General features: G+C 36.3%; 1 protein-coding gene and 1 non-coding gene across 2 annotated transcripts; both read right to left on the bottom strand.

Annotated features, from left to right (window-relative positions):
• Positions 1-1,281: 1,281 nt before the first annotated feature.
• Positions 1,282-5,690, bottom strand: LOC141609413 (alpha-glucosidase-like). The gene is made up of 6 exons (XM_074428466.1): positions 5,399-5,690; positions 4,550-5,238; positions 4,172-4,402; positions 3,441-4,090; positions 2,616-3,039; positions 1,282-1,881 (listed from the first exon to the last, which is right to left on the bottom strand). The coding sequence occupies exons 1-6, from the start codon at positions 5,644-5,646 to the stop codon at positions 1,424-1,426; spliced, it is 2,700 nt and encodes an 899-aa protein (XP_074284567.1). The 5' UTR covers positions 5,647-5,690; the 3' UTR covers positions 1,282-1,423.
• Positions 5,691-16,012: 10,322 nt separating this feature from the next.
• Positions 16,013-16,119, bottom strand: LOC141609602 (small nucleolar RNA R71). Its single transcript, XR_012527528.1, has one exon. It is a non-coding gene; the product is annotated as a small nucleolar RNA R71 (small nucleolar RNA).
• Between the last annotated feature and the right edge of the window lie 492 nt (positions 16,120-16,611).

Below are 16,611 nucleotides of genomic sequence, written 5' to 3'. Positions count from 1 at the left end.
TGGGGGCAAATTGATGGGGCATATTCTGCACCGCTGACCAAGTCAACACACTGAGCAAGGTCAAAGATATCCACAGTAAGTCAACGACTTAGGCGGTGACCCGATGCATCCCATCTACTGTCACGGGTCTCGGCATGACATCCTGCCAGCCGGGACACCCATCCGCGTACTCATATCCAAGACCCCTCGGCGGTGAGTCAACATCGTCCGCCGGCCTACCATAGGTCCCTCGGCCGAGGGGTAGATCAGTCTTTCCACCCGCTAGCCACTTGGCCACTACGTGACAAAAGGTGAAAGTCTATAAATACTCCTCAATCTTCATTGAGGAAAGGATCCCACAACTAAAACCTAAATACACTATTCATCTGGTAATATCTCCCTTATCTCTCTACAATACGTATCTAGCCAAGTAACACAGCTTAATCCTTTAAGTTTACTGACTTGAGCGTCGGAGTGAGTACGCTTGGCACACAGCCAAGCCCTCAGTTCTTTCATTGTTGCAGGAGAGACCGAGAGGGACGATAGAAGCAAGAAGGGTTCAACTCAAGACATTATTCTACAAGCCACGGGTGGTAACTAATAACTGCTCTGGAAATTACACCCGGAACAAGTATAATAATAATTTTAATTGAGTTTTAGGAAGTAATTGAATTAGTTTTTTTTTTTCTAAGAAAATTTTTTTGCAAGAAATATATTGTCAATATTGATTTTGTTAGTTAATGCCTACAGAGTGGCAATCGGGTCGGGTTTGGGTAGGGTTATGTCGGGTCGAGTTATATCGGGCTAGCTTATTTTTTCGAGTCGAGTCAGTCGTTATCAGGTCAGTCATTTGGGTCAAATGATGTATCGGCTCGAGTCAGGTTTGAGTTTGAGTTGGTTTATTATCGGGTCTAGTTATTTTATCGCATTACTCAATTTTTAGCCATTAAAATTAGTTTTTTGAATGTTATTTGGTTTAGTTACTTCATTATTAAGTCAAACGTAGCAAACTAAATACGAAATAGCCTTTATTTTGATCAATTTTAAGCTTAATAATTATCGGGTCAATATCAAGTCTGGTTCATATGGAGTCCGGTTGATTTCGAGTCACTGATTATCGGGTCGTACAGGGTTACGGGTCATCATTGAGTCGGGTCAGGTTGGTTTCGGTTTGCAATATCCCGTGTACCAAGAAGTAATAACACATATATGCCATTTCCATTTACCAAAAGAACATTATTTTCACTCGCGATTAAGTAAAAATATTTTGGAAGAAAATAAGTAAAATTAAGTCATGTCAACTTTTTATCGATAATTATTTATTTTACTAGTATAAGGAAGAACATGAAAATGAGACACACAATACAATACAAGAACACATTATTGTTATTGGAATTAAACTAGAGTCACCTAGCTACAAACTTGCTCATGATATCATAATTCTTCAATCAAATTTCAATTCTAACTTGAAATTCTCCCACATAGACAGCTTCAAATTTGCAATTTCCGACACCACAAAATTTCCTTCATTATCATTAGTTTTTATTGCCAACCCATTGGAATTTACGGTCCTAGAGCGATGGCGGATTATGGACGACGTGCTCTTAACTCCCTTAGTGAGACCTAAAATGGTAATTTTGTCAATGATATAGTTCTGGCTCTTTGCATATCCGCCATGAGTTACATTTGATGTAATTGTCACATTGCTTGACCCTAACTCTCCCTGAAATTTCACCCATGTCCAAGTACCGATTGCCCCTGCTATATGTATCTCTACTCCGTTGTCCATGAAAACGTCCCCGGTACTAGCACTGCTATTGCTCATCACCACCAAGAGGTTGAATGACGTGTTTCGTGCAGCTCGTGTTGTCATCGCTTCGCCTTGCATTGCCAAAATGTTGCCTAACACAAGCACAAGATAACACGTAAGACGTATACCTTCACAAGCAAACTCGTCAAAGTCTAACCCGACCCGACCCATTTTCAGGGACAAGACCCGAAAATTTAGACCCGACGACCCGTTTGGACCCGAAATGACCCGTTATTTTAGGGAAACCAAACGGGTCGACCCGTTGGGTCAAAGGTAAATTAAGAATTTTATTAAAATATTAATATTTATATATTTTATTTGAAAAAATAGTTTATAAAATTATTTTTTTTATTATTAAAAAACACAAACAAAATAAAAAAATAATTTTATTAACTTTTATAATATTTAATAATAAAATAGTTATTAAAAAAAACTTTATTTTAATAATTATGTCCATATAATTAATGTAAACATTGAATATGATTAAAACATTACTTTTAAATATGTTAGAAAAATGCGTTATAAATTATTTCTGGACCCTTATTCTGACCCTAACCCAACTCGTGACTCGTATGACTCCACCCGTATTCTGACCCTAACCCAACTCGTGACTCGTATGACTCCACCCGTATTCTGACCCGACCCAAAACCGACCCTGCCCAACCAGTTTGACAAGTCTATTCCCAAGTGAACTCCTGCAATACGATATTAATTAGACCTGTCAAAAATTGACCAGACTCGCAAACTCGGCCTAGCATTTTTCATAGTCTTGTGAGTTCTGACCCAAAATGAGATACTCCGTACAAAATTAGAAGAGGCTCGTTACCTTCACGGATGTGAACATTGATATGATCAGCAGGTGCACTCAGAGTAACACTAGCACCAGTAGAAGCCGTCACAAAATTCGTGTAGTTAAACAGATCGAACCAGTTTCCTTGCGGGAAGTACGCAGTGACGGATTCAGCACCAGCTTGCAAAACAGGCGAAACCATGACGCCATTGCCAAGAAGAAATTGTGAGCTGATACCATAAGTTTCGACATCCTCTGGAAACGAGAAGAAGAGAGGTCTAGCAATGGGAGTTCCTGTTAAATGAGACTCATACATCAATGTGTACAAATATGGGAGGAGTCTGTAGCGAAGTCCTAGGACTTTCCGCGCTGACTCGGCTACTGAGTCCCATACATAGAGCTCGTGGTATGTGCTTCCTTTGTTGGCGTGGTTTCTAGCAAAAGGGTAAAATGCTCCTACCTGCATATAAGCGCATACTCTACATTAAAATTCCAGCTTTAAACCTTTTTTTTTTCAAAGTGATAAAGAACATTCCCGTACATTAGAAGTAGACCTGACAAAACTAACTCGACCTCAGGCCGTGACATGTACCCAAATTGGCCCGACCTGAATTTTTATTATCGCATATTGACCGCTATATCCAAATAATGTGATAATAACCCATCCCAAAATGATCTGAACCCAAAAATAACCAGACCCGACCCAAACTATTGCAAACCCGAATAAACCAAGCCTGAATTGGCCCGTTCCAAACCCGACCAAATTGACCCGTTTACCATGTCTACCTACAAGTCAAGTAGTCTAGGTCAACTACCATCGTATCACAATTCAAATAAAAATGGAGATTGAACAGATTTTACCTGAATCCATCGACGACAAAGCTCTTCATTAGTGTTATCCATAAAACCGCAAATATCAGCACCAACCATAGGCAACCCAAAAAGACCAGAATTCAACATTGACGGAATCGAGTACGCAAGATCATCCCATCTCGCGGCATTATCCCCTGTCCAATGAGCTGCATACTTCCCTGACCCCACAAATGTCGACCTCGAAAGCACAAACGGTCTTTTATTGGTAACATTAACAAGAGCTTCGTGAGTTGCTCGAGCTTCAAGGTGTCCAAACAAGTTATGTACATTGTATTCGGTCACATTACCGTAATGCAAAGCGGATCCCGGAATAGTCCTGCTTAATATCGGCTGACGACCTCCACCGTCATTGATTTTATAAGGCGGGTCATCGAGAGTGGAGTTTTCTAGAGGTTGTGAAGTTATAAAGTTGGCTGCTTCATTCATGTCGATCCATAGTCCATCGAACTTGAGATCGTCTCGAAATCGCTTTATTTCATCAGTCCAGTAATTTTGAGCTGCCGGGTTCAGGAAGTCAGGGAAATAAACCGGTCCTGGCCAAACAGAACCCAAGTATTCCGAACCGTTGTGGTTTTTAATAAAGATGTCATCTTTTATTCCCCTGCTGAATGTATCATATGAACTGTTTGTGCTGATACCTATAAAGATGAATTAAATCGTGATTAGACCTATGAAACGAGTCAGGTTCGAAAAACTGAAGCATGTGACAACTTAATTACCTGGATCGACAATGGGCACATATCGTTGGCCATTGTTGTGAAGATTATTAACAAATTGTTGCATCTTGTCAAGAGGGAAGTTAACAGGATCCAAAGTGAAGTCTTTATAGGCATCCATGTAATCAATATCGGTCCACATTACGTCCAATGGGATTTTCGCTTTTGCGTAGTTGTCTACGACATACTCAAGCTCACTCACATTCTTATATCCATATCGACATTGATGAAAACCTAAAAATTAAAGTATCATACATCAAATGATAGACAATCAAATAAAATGAGAAAAAGTTTTAATCTTTTATTATTTTTGAGTCATGTCATTTCGAGTGATAATTAAACAAGGTTCAAAGAAGAAAAAGAAAGAGAAAGAAAGGTTACCAAAAGACCAATATGGCATGGAAGCAGGGCGACCGATAAGCTTGGTATACTGATCCATAACCTTCACGGGCGTGGGCCCACCAAAGATATAAAGATCGATAATCCCACCAATCACCTTATACGTAATTCGATCACCCGTATACTCAACATCCATCCCATTGCTATTCAGCAACAATACTCCATGGGTCGTCCCGTTTATTGGACCTGATCTCACGTCCATATAAAACGGGTGTGAACCGTACAAGTTAAGGTCCTTATTAGCACTAGGAATGTCAGCATTCCACATAGTGAGAACTTGGTTAGGGGTCAATTGAAATGTGGGCTTGGTATGCTCACCAAGCCCATACATGTGGGACCGGTTAGCGGGGAGTGTGGAGTATAATTGAAGATATTGGTCTTTGAAAATGAGGGTAGTGTTTGGGTCATTGGGGTCCGCCGTGGCGTTGAAGAGGATGTCACCGTTGGAGGAGTTGGTGACGGTGAAGCCGAACGGGGTGGTGTGGAGTAAGGTGAATATGAGGGATGAGTTTTTGGTGGTTAACACGGTGGTCTGGTTTTCCGATGGAGGGTTGTCGTTAAGGTTGGAAAATGATGGTGGTGGTGGTCGCGGTACGATCTCATCGGGGATTTCCCAACGACTATTAATAGCATCGGTTATTCTTATCCTTAGACGATCATCTTCCTCGAAACTACATAAATGTAATTAACTTCGATTAGAGAAACATTGAAATAATAAATATACCTTCCGTACAAATCATTTGTTTAACTGAATTAAAATATCTTTCGCAAATAAATAAATAAATAATTGATCAAAATGAAGAGAGTATAATTAAAATAGAGTAAATTTACCTTGCAGTAAGGTTAAGACTCTGAATATCGTCCCCATAAACAGAGGAATTCTGAATAACTTGTAAATAAGCAGTCAATGTCTTAGTAGAATTATCAATTTGAGCATGTGTTACCTTATAACCATGCCCAATTACCGTGTCGTCATTACCAATTTCTGATAACTTTCTACCTACAACAAACGTACATAACACTAGTAGGTATGCTACTAGTGTCAAACAATTAACTCGGGAAATTAATTTTTTTCGCATTTTTTTTAGGATAATGTTTTTTTTATAAATAAGTTATTATGTTTTTGGATGGAAATTGATGGAAATGAAGGGCTTTTATAATAAGTGAGGATAAAGTTGGTGCAAGTCAACACAATAAATTTGATTGATCTTTTATGATTTTGAGTTTATATTTTTATACCATTTAAGGGTTGTTTATAGAGATATGTTTATTACAATCCCCTATATACTAAAAGATTAACACATCTCTAAATTTTCCCGCTTACATTTCCCGCCCAAGTGAATTATACTAGATAATATTTATTTCCTATTTAATTTGTATTCACTATCTATATTTATTAATAAAATTTTCTTTACTACTAAGAGAATAATATTTCTCTTATTTCCATCCAAATGCATCTATCTAATTCAAGAAACAAGTAAAATATTTCTTCTTTAAACTACTATCATTTTTATTAAATATTTAGTATAGATTAAAATTATAAACTATCTTTTTTATTAAATTATTAACTTTACTAATTGTTATAATTTTTTCATCAAAATAAATTAAATTTGATGTTAAACTATAAAGTGCACGTTGTAAATTCTTCATTAAATGTTATAATTTTGATTTTAGAGAATAATTTGACACATACCTACCATTAACTTTGTGATAATAGAAAATTCATTAAAACAATTGGAGAATTATTTAAATAAAGAAATCATTAATTTCATGGTAAAAAAATTATATTTATTTCAAAAAAATACACATTTCATAACGTTACTCAGTTCTTTTTAATTAGTTTTTCATTATAAATAACACTCTAAAATATAAATACTCTATATATACCGCGCATAGCGCGAGATCTATGCTAGTTAAGCTAATAAATGGGATAAATTTTTACTTGGTTTGGCAGTGAGATCAAGCAATATTGATTAGTGACTATATGATTGGATATTAAAAATAATAATAATGTTGATTTATTACTCTTTATGTACTTTAAGGAGTACTTTAAGAAGTTATTTTGTTGATCAAAGAACTTAATTTTCCTTGTAAAAACAATTTGATAGGAATTAAGTTCATGCATCCAATTCGGGTGAATATGGCAAAAGTGTTTGGTAGCTCAAGTAGGAATTAAATTTCATGGGAACGTTCAATGACTAAAGGGAAGGGGGAAAATAGGTGAATCTGCTCGATAATATCCGATTCGGGATATCCCATTCGGGTGAATCTGCTTGATAATATCCAATTCGGGTGAATCTACTTGATAATATCCATTTCGGGTGAATATCCCGTATTTGAAACATCGCAGTATGAGAAATTTGTTTGCCACTGAAACCAATTTGGAAATCGTGGGCCTAACTTGCAGGATCTAGTTGGATTACATTTAACTTAAACGGAGAAATCCAATCTCTGTCAATGTTTATAACCAATCTCAGGTTATCTGCCAAGATAAGTTCACGTAAATGTTCTGGGCTTGAGAAAAAAAAGTATGAGTAAGAGTATAACACCTCCATTTATTCAAGAGCATTTAACAAGACATTTCCAAGTAAAGGGGAGCTGGGGAGGGTTACCATCTCTGTTGCCCGAGATAGTAAATATCAAATCATCATTAAAGAACATTTTAAATAGCTTTATTAAAACACTAAATGAAATACCAATCTATAAATAATATAAAAAGGCAATACAAAACCACCACACTACACAAATCCACTTTTGAGACAATTCTAGCAAGCCACCTCATCACCATTATTTAGAAAAGAAAAAAAAATTAATTTGCAAACATTAAATGCGTACTAAGTTTTTAAATAGCATAATAATAAAGAACAAACTTCGACCTTTTAATTTTTTTAAAAATTAAACAACAATTAACAAAACAAAGTACATACTAAATTAAAATTCCGGCGTTTATTGTTGTAGAATATGTTGAACGATAAATAAAAATCACATCATTCTAATTTTACATCGTTCATTAATGCAACTCTTTCCTTTTGTTATAAACATCCTCAATTTCATTAAGTTATTATATACATCTATATATACAATTCAAAAAGTGTATCCTAAAAATAAAAAATATTTATTATATCTCATAAATTATCTTAAAAAAAATAAAAATAAAGCGGAAGATTAATAGGTGAAATTGATAACTTCTAATACACTTTTGACCTTTCTTCTCTCAATAATAATTTTTAGAATTTATCCAATGTCTTATCTTCGACATTAAAGTTCTTATGGATATTAAAAATAACTAATTTATTCCTTAATCATAAGTAGAAAAATATATTGTATAAATAGTATACATATGCAATATAATTAAAATACAAACTTAAGTAAGTTTTAATCGTCACGTGTCAAGTTAAGTTATTTACAATGTATTTATCTAAAAAATAAAAAATAATTACTATATTTCACAAGTCATCCAAAGTTATTAAACAGTTAATGTATTATACAACTGGTTGTATATACAACTTATTTAATGTAGTTGAGCTTTATTATAAAGTTATCGAGCTCTACTAACAAAATTATCGAGCTATAATACAAAGTTATTGCGCTTAACAGAATAATTATTAAGCTCAATAACTTTGTAAAATAACTCAATAAGTTGTAAAATAGCCCAACAACTTTGTGTAAGAGCTCAACAACTTTGAGGTAGTTGTACAATGCTACTATACTGTTGGTTGTAGGATATTATTTGTGGATATTAAAGGGGGAAGTTAATACTTTTGACCTTTCTTATCTCAATATTAAGTTTTAGAATTCATCCATATAAATTGTAACTTTTAATATTCTAAAATCTTATCTTCAACATTAATGTTATTAAGGAATACCAAAAGTAACTAATTACTCCTTAATCATAAGTGGAAAAATTTATGTATAAATAGTGTCAAAATGGTAACATTATTCACATATATAAAAGTGGTCACTAATTTTAATTTCTAATATTCCTATTTATTTGATTTCACTGCAAATTTTCATTTTTGGTAGTTTATTACTGTAGATTTTTTTAATTGATATTCCAGAAAAATTATTTAGAGAGGTTATTTACTTAAATTTAAATTAATTGGCAGGTGAATTACTAACAGAGGAGCTACACAAATTTAGAGCGAAAAGAGGTTCTTACTCCTTAGCAAGATGGGAGATAATATTGGTACATAATAATTTTTATTGAACTTTTTTCCTCGCTTGAATTTGATTTTTTTGAATCATACATAATCTTTTTAAACTACCCAACCCGTATATGTTCACTTATTAGAGTAGAATCACCACCGCCTTATTGTTCTTAAATTAGATGAAGTTATAGACAAGTGTTGTTGTTCGTATTATCTTTTATTTGTGTTCTTTACCGTAAGTTAATACTGTTTTTATTTTGTTTGCCCATTAATAACATAATTATAATCATGTATGGATTGAATATGTGAATGAGAGTAGCAAAAACTTAAGCACATATGGAGTAGTCCACATAGTAGCTCACAAGTCATGATGCGCTTCATTTGGTCAATCCTTACTTTTCCTTTTTTATCATTCTTTAGATGTTTGTTTGATTAAAAAATTTTATTCACTTATGTTTTTGGTTTCCTTTGTTCTATATATTATCAAGAAAAACACATTATCATCTCCTGTTCTTTTTCTTTTTCATTTTTGTTTTACAAGGACTATCAAATCGAAGGATGAGTAGGGACTCTATTTTTAGTCTCAAATGCTCATATACAATTAGTGTATAGTAACACCGTTATCTTGTGGTTGTAACATTATTGGACTATTCTTTTTTATTTTATGTTGGTTTGGGTTGAGCATACAATAGCAATGGCCGAGTTGATTTGATCCATAAAAATTCGACATTTGTAAGATTCAACTTTATTACTCCTATGTCTCTCACCCCACATATATTTCTGGTCAATGTTACATTTCCTTATTTGATAGGGATTTTGAAGGGCATTGTATTGATTTAAGTCTCTAATCAATTACAATATAAATTTTTACGATTTAATGACCATTAACTTTTTATTGATTTTTGTCGATGTTCGTAATATACTTAGATTTTCTTATGATTTCTTTGCCTTAAAGATCTATTTTACTCCATATTTTAATTCCCCCCTACATACTTAGAAAATTTGTTTTGTTTGTTTGATATGAATTTCGTTTTTTTTTTTTTGTGCTTAAGAGGGGCATAGCCCCGGAAATTACAAAAACTTAAATAGGAACTAAACGAGGAAAGGCGACTCCGAGTAGGTCTTCTCTAAGGATAGAGCGGAGTCCGTCAGGTGGATTAACAATGATAGAGATAGTTGTCGAGGAAGAGACTCCCTCATTAGCTAACCAATCCGCCCTCTTTTATCTTATCTTTTTGGGTGTGTTTTTGGAGTCCAGTAACGGATCTCAGTCAATTTATATCTCCGTGATTATGGAGATTTATTCTCCTTTAATTCCGTATTGACTGTCATTAAGTGGATTGCTTATCTCCTTTATTTCCTCCGTTGTTGATCCTTCCGTTTGCTTGTAACAGCTCTATTTTCGACTATAAATAGAGCTGTTCTCTCATCACTTGATACACACAAATTCACACAACTCTTCTACATCTGTCATATATGATAATATTCGCTTTCCGAGTTTTATTTTCGGGTTGATTCGTTAGTTCCAAGGCTCTCATACACGAGTGGTTGTGTACGGGTGTCGCAGTGTTAACCTTGGGGAACTACCGGCGAGAGACGATTACCACCACGGTCGTGCCGATATAGTTTTCAAGTCAGTGGCCTCCATACCACGGCGCTGCAATTCAGTTTCGATAAGTCTTTTTGTCTCTTGTTTTTCATTAAAGTTTTTTCATCTGTTTTCATTGTTACGAATTATCTTCCAACAATTTGAAAACTATATTTTTGTCGTAACAATGATCGCCGTCTCAAACAAAATTCATCTCGAATTGTCGAAATTGGAACCCTTAGACGGTATGAACTACAAAAGATGGTCTCAGGAATCGCTTATGTATTTTGAACAATTAGAAATCGACTATGTTTTATTTTTCGACCCTCCCGTCTTTATTTACACATTTGCTAGTGTAGAAACTACCCCACCTTCGTCTGTAGCTGTTAAGTCGAATGAGAAGACTATTAAGAAACATGATAAGGATAACAAAACTGCTAAGTTCCATCTCCTTACTCATATGTCGAATACTCTCTTTGATTTATTTTCGGTCCATAAATCTGCTAAGACTATATGGGAATTGTTAGAGAAAAATATGGGGGGTGACGATGCGGGTAAGAAAAAATATGTTGTCGGGCAGTGGCTTGGGTTTCAAATGGTAGATGACAAACCAATTATGGAGCAAGTTCATGTTTATGAGAACTTGTGTGCCGATGTCACTAATGAGGGGATGAAACTAGATGAAATTTTCTTGGCTAATGTTTTACTAGAAAAGTTTCCCCCTTCCTGGAATGAGTATAGGAACCATTTGAAACATAAGAAAAAAGATTTGTCCCTTCAAGAACTAGTAGGCCACATGAGGACTGAAGAAGCTAATCGTCTGAAAGATAAGTCAGTCCAATTGTCTCTTACTACTGTCAAAGCCAATCTTGTTGAAACGTGTGGGTCTTCAAAAGAAGATAGGTTCAAGGGTAAGGGAAAGGCTAAAGCTGGTCAGGGTCAATCCAAGGGTCAGAATGTCAAGAAAGCTGGTCAAGGGAAATTCACCAAACCTGTCTCAAAGATCCAGAAACCAAATCTGGTTTGCTATGTTTGTGGGAAAACGGGTCACAAAGCTTATCAGTGTCCTCAAAAGAAAGTTCTTGAAGCTAATGTTCTTTGAAAAGGATGATATCATTCTTTCTTTGTAGTGGTTGAGGCTAATCTGGTTGCAAATGCTAGTGATTGGATTCTGGATACAGGGGCTTCAAGGCATCTTTGTGCTAACAAGGATCTCTTTCTTTGAATTTGAAGATGTTCTTTGATGGTGAATGTGTCTACATGGGTAACTCTTCTTCTCATTGTTATCACCAAGCAAAGGCAAGATCTTTCTCAAACTAACCTCGGGGAAAACTCTTGCTTTAAATAATGTTTTGTATGTTCCTACTTTGCGTCGAAACCTCGTGTCCAGTGCCTTGCTAAACAAAGTCTGGTGTGAAACTTGTTTTGAGGCCGACAAGGTTGTAATGTCGCGCAATGGAGATTTTGTGGGCAAGGGTTATCTCTGTGGGGGTTTATTTGTTTTGAATGTTGATTCTCCTATCATTAATAATAATGCTTTACTACGCTTATATTCTTTGAGTCTCTTGATGTCTGGCATGGTAGATTAGGTCATGTGAATGTTGATTCGATTAAAAGGCTCAAATCTATGTCGCTTATTCCTTCGTTATCATCAGAAACTCATGAGAAGTGTCCTAGTTGTGTCGAGGCCAAATTTGCTAAGAAACCAAGTAGACCTGTTACAACTAGACAAACGAGTCTTCTTGAGTTAATTCACTCCGACCTAGCTGACTTCAAAAACACCATGAGCAGAGGTGGTAAACATTATTATGTCACTTTTATTGATGATTTTTCTAGATACACCAAAGTATATTTGCTTAGAAATAAAAGTGAAGCTGAGGACATGTTTATAAAGTTTAAAACTGAGGTAGAAAATCAGCTTGATAGGAAGATTAAAAGAGTCAGGTCCGATCGAGGAGGAGAGTATGGTTCTGGTTATTTAGTAGATTTTTGTGAGAAAAATGGTTTAATACATGAAAAGAGCCCACCATACTTACCTCAATCGAATGGAGTAGCTGAACGTAAAAATAGAACTTTGAAAGAAATGATGAATGCTATGCTTTTAAGTTCTGGCCTTCCTGATGATATGTGGGGGGAAGCGGTGCTTTCAGCTTGTCATATTCTTAACAGGGTACCTCATAAGAAACTAGACAAGACACCCTATGAGATGTGGAAAGGTTATTCTCCTAACTTAAGTTACCTTAAAGTGTGGGGGTGTTTGGCTAAAGTAGGCTTACCTAGCTTTAAGAGGCCAACCATTGGACCTAAGACTTATGACTGCGTTTTCATTGGTTATGCTCAAAACAGTTCTGCTTATAGGTTCATGTCTTTAAGTGACAGGTCTATATCTGAGGCTAGAGATGCTGAGTTTTTTGAGCAGGTTGATAAATAGTATTATAGTCACTTTTTACCCCGCATTTATATCTTATTCCGACTCGAATTTGTGTACTTAATTGTCTAAAAAGCTCATTTAATTACTAATTTATACAGTAATAATTAGTCATTTTATTTATATTTAATAATTAGTCGGATTTTATATAATAATTAGTATTAATATCATTTTGTTGTAATAACATGTAGGTAAAAGGGCAAAATGAAACGGAAATTAAAGAGCAATGCAGGACTAGACGATTCGAGGTGAAATAAGTTTAAAAGGGGATAAAGAAAACAATGGAAACGTAAATAATAGAGGAGTAAGGTCAACCATTGACCTTATCAAATCAAAGACCCATTATTCTACAACTTATGTGCTCAATTACACGATTGCTGCACACCACTATTCATCATCTTCATTGCCATTTACGCCATTACCATCATCAACCCAGTTCACCTCTTCCTCCATCATCAATTCCCAACTCGGAATTAAAACCCGAGTTGAAGTCACCATCAACTCAGTATTCATCTTCACCATTTTTACCCACCATTCCCATTGTTCCTGGACTTCACCTCCTTCGCCATTAACATACCACCATTTCATCAGTCCGACCTGCAAGCAACAACTCCGTCATGGACGAGCTGCAATCAACCAAGCAGTAGCAGCAACACCTTCCACCACCATTCACCTTGACCAATTCATCAGTCACCATGTCGACAAATTCGACAAACACCAGCAGCTGCCATCATCAAGCATGTGAACTCGGGATCGAAACCGAGTTAATTGGAATAGAAGCAATCGTTCTCTGAGTCGGGTCACCGGCTGCCGCCTACCCAACCGACTGGGAATACGCAAAGAATTGACTCCATTTTCCAGAGAACTCCCAGCCGGCCTTGTCACCGGTGGCCGGCTACCCGGCTCCCAACATCATTTGCATCAAATCTGCTCTCCCAGACGGTTGACCGTCTGCCGCCTACCCCGCCGGCTCCCACAACACATCAATATTCACCAAGTTTCCAGGGGATTCCCAGACGGTCACTTGACCGGTGGCCGGTGGACCGGCTCAGTGCCCCTTGCTCTGATTCCATTTGTCGTTTTTCCCTTTGGTTTTGTCTTTTTGTTTTGTTTTAATTCCCTTCCCCTTTGTGGTTGATGTCGTTTTGTATGTTTGATTAGGTGAACTTTAGTGGGGTGAACTTTAGTAGATTAATATTATTATTAGGAGAGGATTATTATTATTATTATTATTAATTATTATTATTAGTATTAGTATTATTAATTAATAGACTAGTACTAGTATAAAACTACACCTCATTACACATTACCATACCTTGGAATTAAATTAGACTAGTTCATCATATTCTCTCTCAATATTGTAAAACCCTCATATTTCCTCTCTTATTTTCATTCAATAAAAAGTTGTTATCTTTCTTTAATTATTAGTTTAATTCTTCTTTTGTTCATTCAAGTTCTTTCTTTTTTCATTAGTTTACAATTAGTAATTTTGGGTTGTATTTGGAGAATTGAAGAATCCTTCCATATTTCAATCCAAGTTCCTTTCTTTCTTTATTGAGTGGGTATAATTTCTCTTCCTAATTTCATTTGTTTACATTTATTTTTCTTTCAAGTTTAATCTTAATTGTTTATGTTAGATTGTTGTTATTCTCTCTCTTGTTCATCTTTTCTCTTCTCACCATTGTTGTTTACAAGATTGAATCTTTGATTTCTCATGTTAAAGATTGAGTCTTTGAGTTTATTGAGTTAAAGTTTGTGCCTTTAGTTTAATCTTCATTGTCTCTTGAATTAAATTGTCTTTCCTTATAATTTAAGTTGGATTGTTGCATGATTAGTAATAAAATTTGTACTTCCATTATGATTATGCATAAAGATTCCATCTTTATTGTCTCTCTTGCAATTAGGAACATGATTAGTGAGTAGTCTTCTACTAGGACTCGGTTTGACCCGACATGAGTAGTTTCACTAATTGAATCTCATAAAGGCTAATTATTTGGGGAAATTGGTGAGGGTAGTTTAGAGGATTGACTTGACTTATGGATCGATTTTGGGTAGTGTCGACTTGTAACCCTTGTCCACCAACGAGAGTTGGTTAGGTTGTAAATCGGGTACCCGGAATTTGTCCTTATCGCTAACCTTGGTTGAGGAAAGGGAGAACTAAGGGAGGGTACCTCTAGACTAGCGTTTGAAATCGACCCTCGAGAGAGGGAGTGGGATGACCCGGAATACGATGGGGGCTTAATGACCTTGACCGATTTCTTGACCTCCTTGGAAAAGTGCACGTTTTTGGGGTTGTTGGGTGTTGAGTTAAGGATTCCGACCTTCGAACCCGAGAGGGGGGTTGGTGGGTAGTGCTAGTGTCCTACTTCGAACCCGAGAGGGGGGTCTTAGGCGAATTAGAGCCATCTCCTCCTTACTTGTCTACCCGAGTGATTAGCCTAGGGAATTAGTATGTGGAATTACGAATTGTTGTGGGAGAACCGAGTTCTAGGCCTTTTATTCATTTGATTTACAACTTTAATCCTCTCTTACTCTTTTATCATCTTTTGTTAATTTGCATTTTATTTTATTTAGTTTAGTTGTTTAGTTTACAATCTCATCTTATATTGCCGACTTAGCTAAGCACGAGAATTTAGACAATTAGTAATCACCCATGCTCCCTGTGGATTCGACCTCGACTACCCTACTACATTAGTTGAGTTATTTGTTTGATCGGGGGAGTGCGACAAACCCCGCTATCAAAATGGCGCGTTCTTCGGGGAGCAAAGGCTAGATATTAATCGTCTTATTCTAGTTTAGACTAGGTCTTTCTTTGTTACTAATCCCTTTCTTGAGTAGTGGAAGGTGTTTTAGAAGAACCGGGTAATTTTGAGTTCTTTGAGAATCCTTTTGGAATTCCCCAAGAAGCAACAATGGCCGCGGTTCCTATGAGGGATAATTTAGCTCCAAAGAAGGTGGTGAATCCTAGTATTGTCAAGCCACCTATACAAGCAAACAACTTTGATGTGAAGGCTACTTTGTTACAACTAGTCCAAGGAAACCAATTCGGAGGGGGAGCTACCGAAAACCCCAATGAGCATCTTAATGATTTCTTGGATAGTTGTGACATGTTTAAGGCAAATGGAGTGTCGGAGGATGCCATCCGCCTTAGGCTCTTTCCTTATTCCTTGAGGGGGAGTGCTAAGGAATGGTTGAAGAGTTGTGAGCCCGATTCATTTAGAACTTGGAATGATGTCTCCAAGGCCTTCTTGAACAAGTACTTCCCACCACAAAGAACCGCAAGAATCAAGAGCGAGCTTCAAGGCTTCACCCAACATGATGATGAGACCCTTTATGAGGCGTGGGAAAGATACAAAGGACTCCAAAGGTTGTGTCCTCATCACGGGATAGGAGAAGATGAGTTGATCAACAACTTTTATGAGGGGTTGAGCAATGAAATGAAAATGAACCTAGATTCCGGCTCGGGAAAAGGGGCATTAGATAAAATTGATCACAAGACGGCCAAGGAGCTTATTGAGGAAATGGCTTCCCGAACTTTTCATTGGAATAATGATAGGCACAAGAGGAAGGGAAAGACAACCGTTGAGTCGGCCAACAATGTTGAGGTTAAAGGGTTGATAGAAGAACTCAAGCAACAAATTGCTTTGTTGAACTCAAGAAACTCTTCATCAAATTGGTCACAAGTGTATTGTTGTGAGATTTGTGGAGATCAAGGGCATCCACCAAATGAATGTCCTTTGATGATGGGAGAGGCAATTTGTATGGAGCAAGTGAATGGAGTGTGGGAATCAATTCCGGCTAGACAAGCCTCCAACAACAATCAATACCATCCCGGAATGAGAGCCCACCAAAATTTTTCCAATGGCTCACAAAATGCCCA

This window comes from Silene latifolia, chromosome 10 (genome assembly GCF_048544455.1).
Source record: "Silene latifolia isolate original U9 population chromosome 10, ASM4854445v1, whole genome shotgun sequence".
NCBI classification, from domain to species: domain Eukaryota; kingdom Viridiplantae; phylum Streptophyta; class Magnoliopsida; order Caryophyllales; family Caryophyllaceae; genus Silene; species Silene latifolia.
Note: the sequence above shows the minus strand (reverse complement) of the source record. Positions and strands in the feature narration are given on the sequence as shown.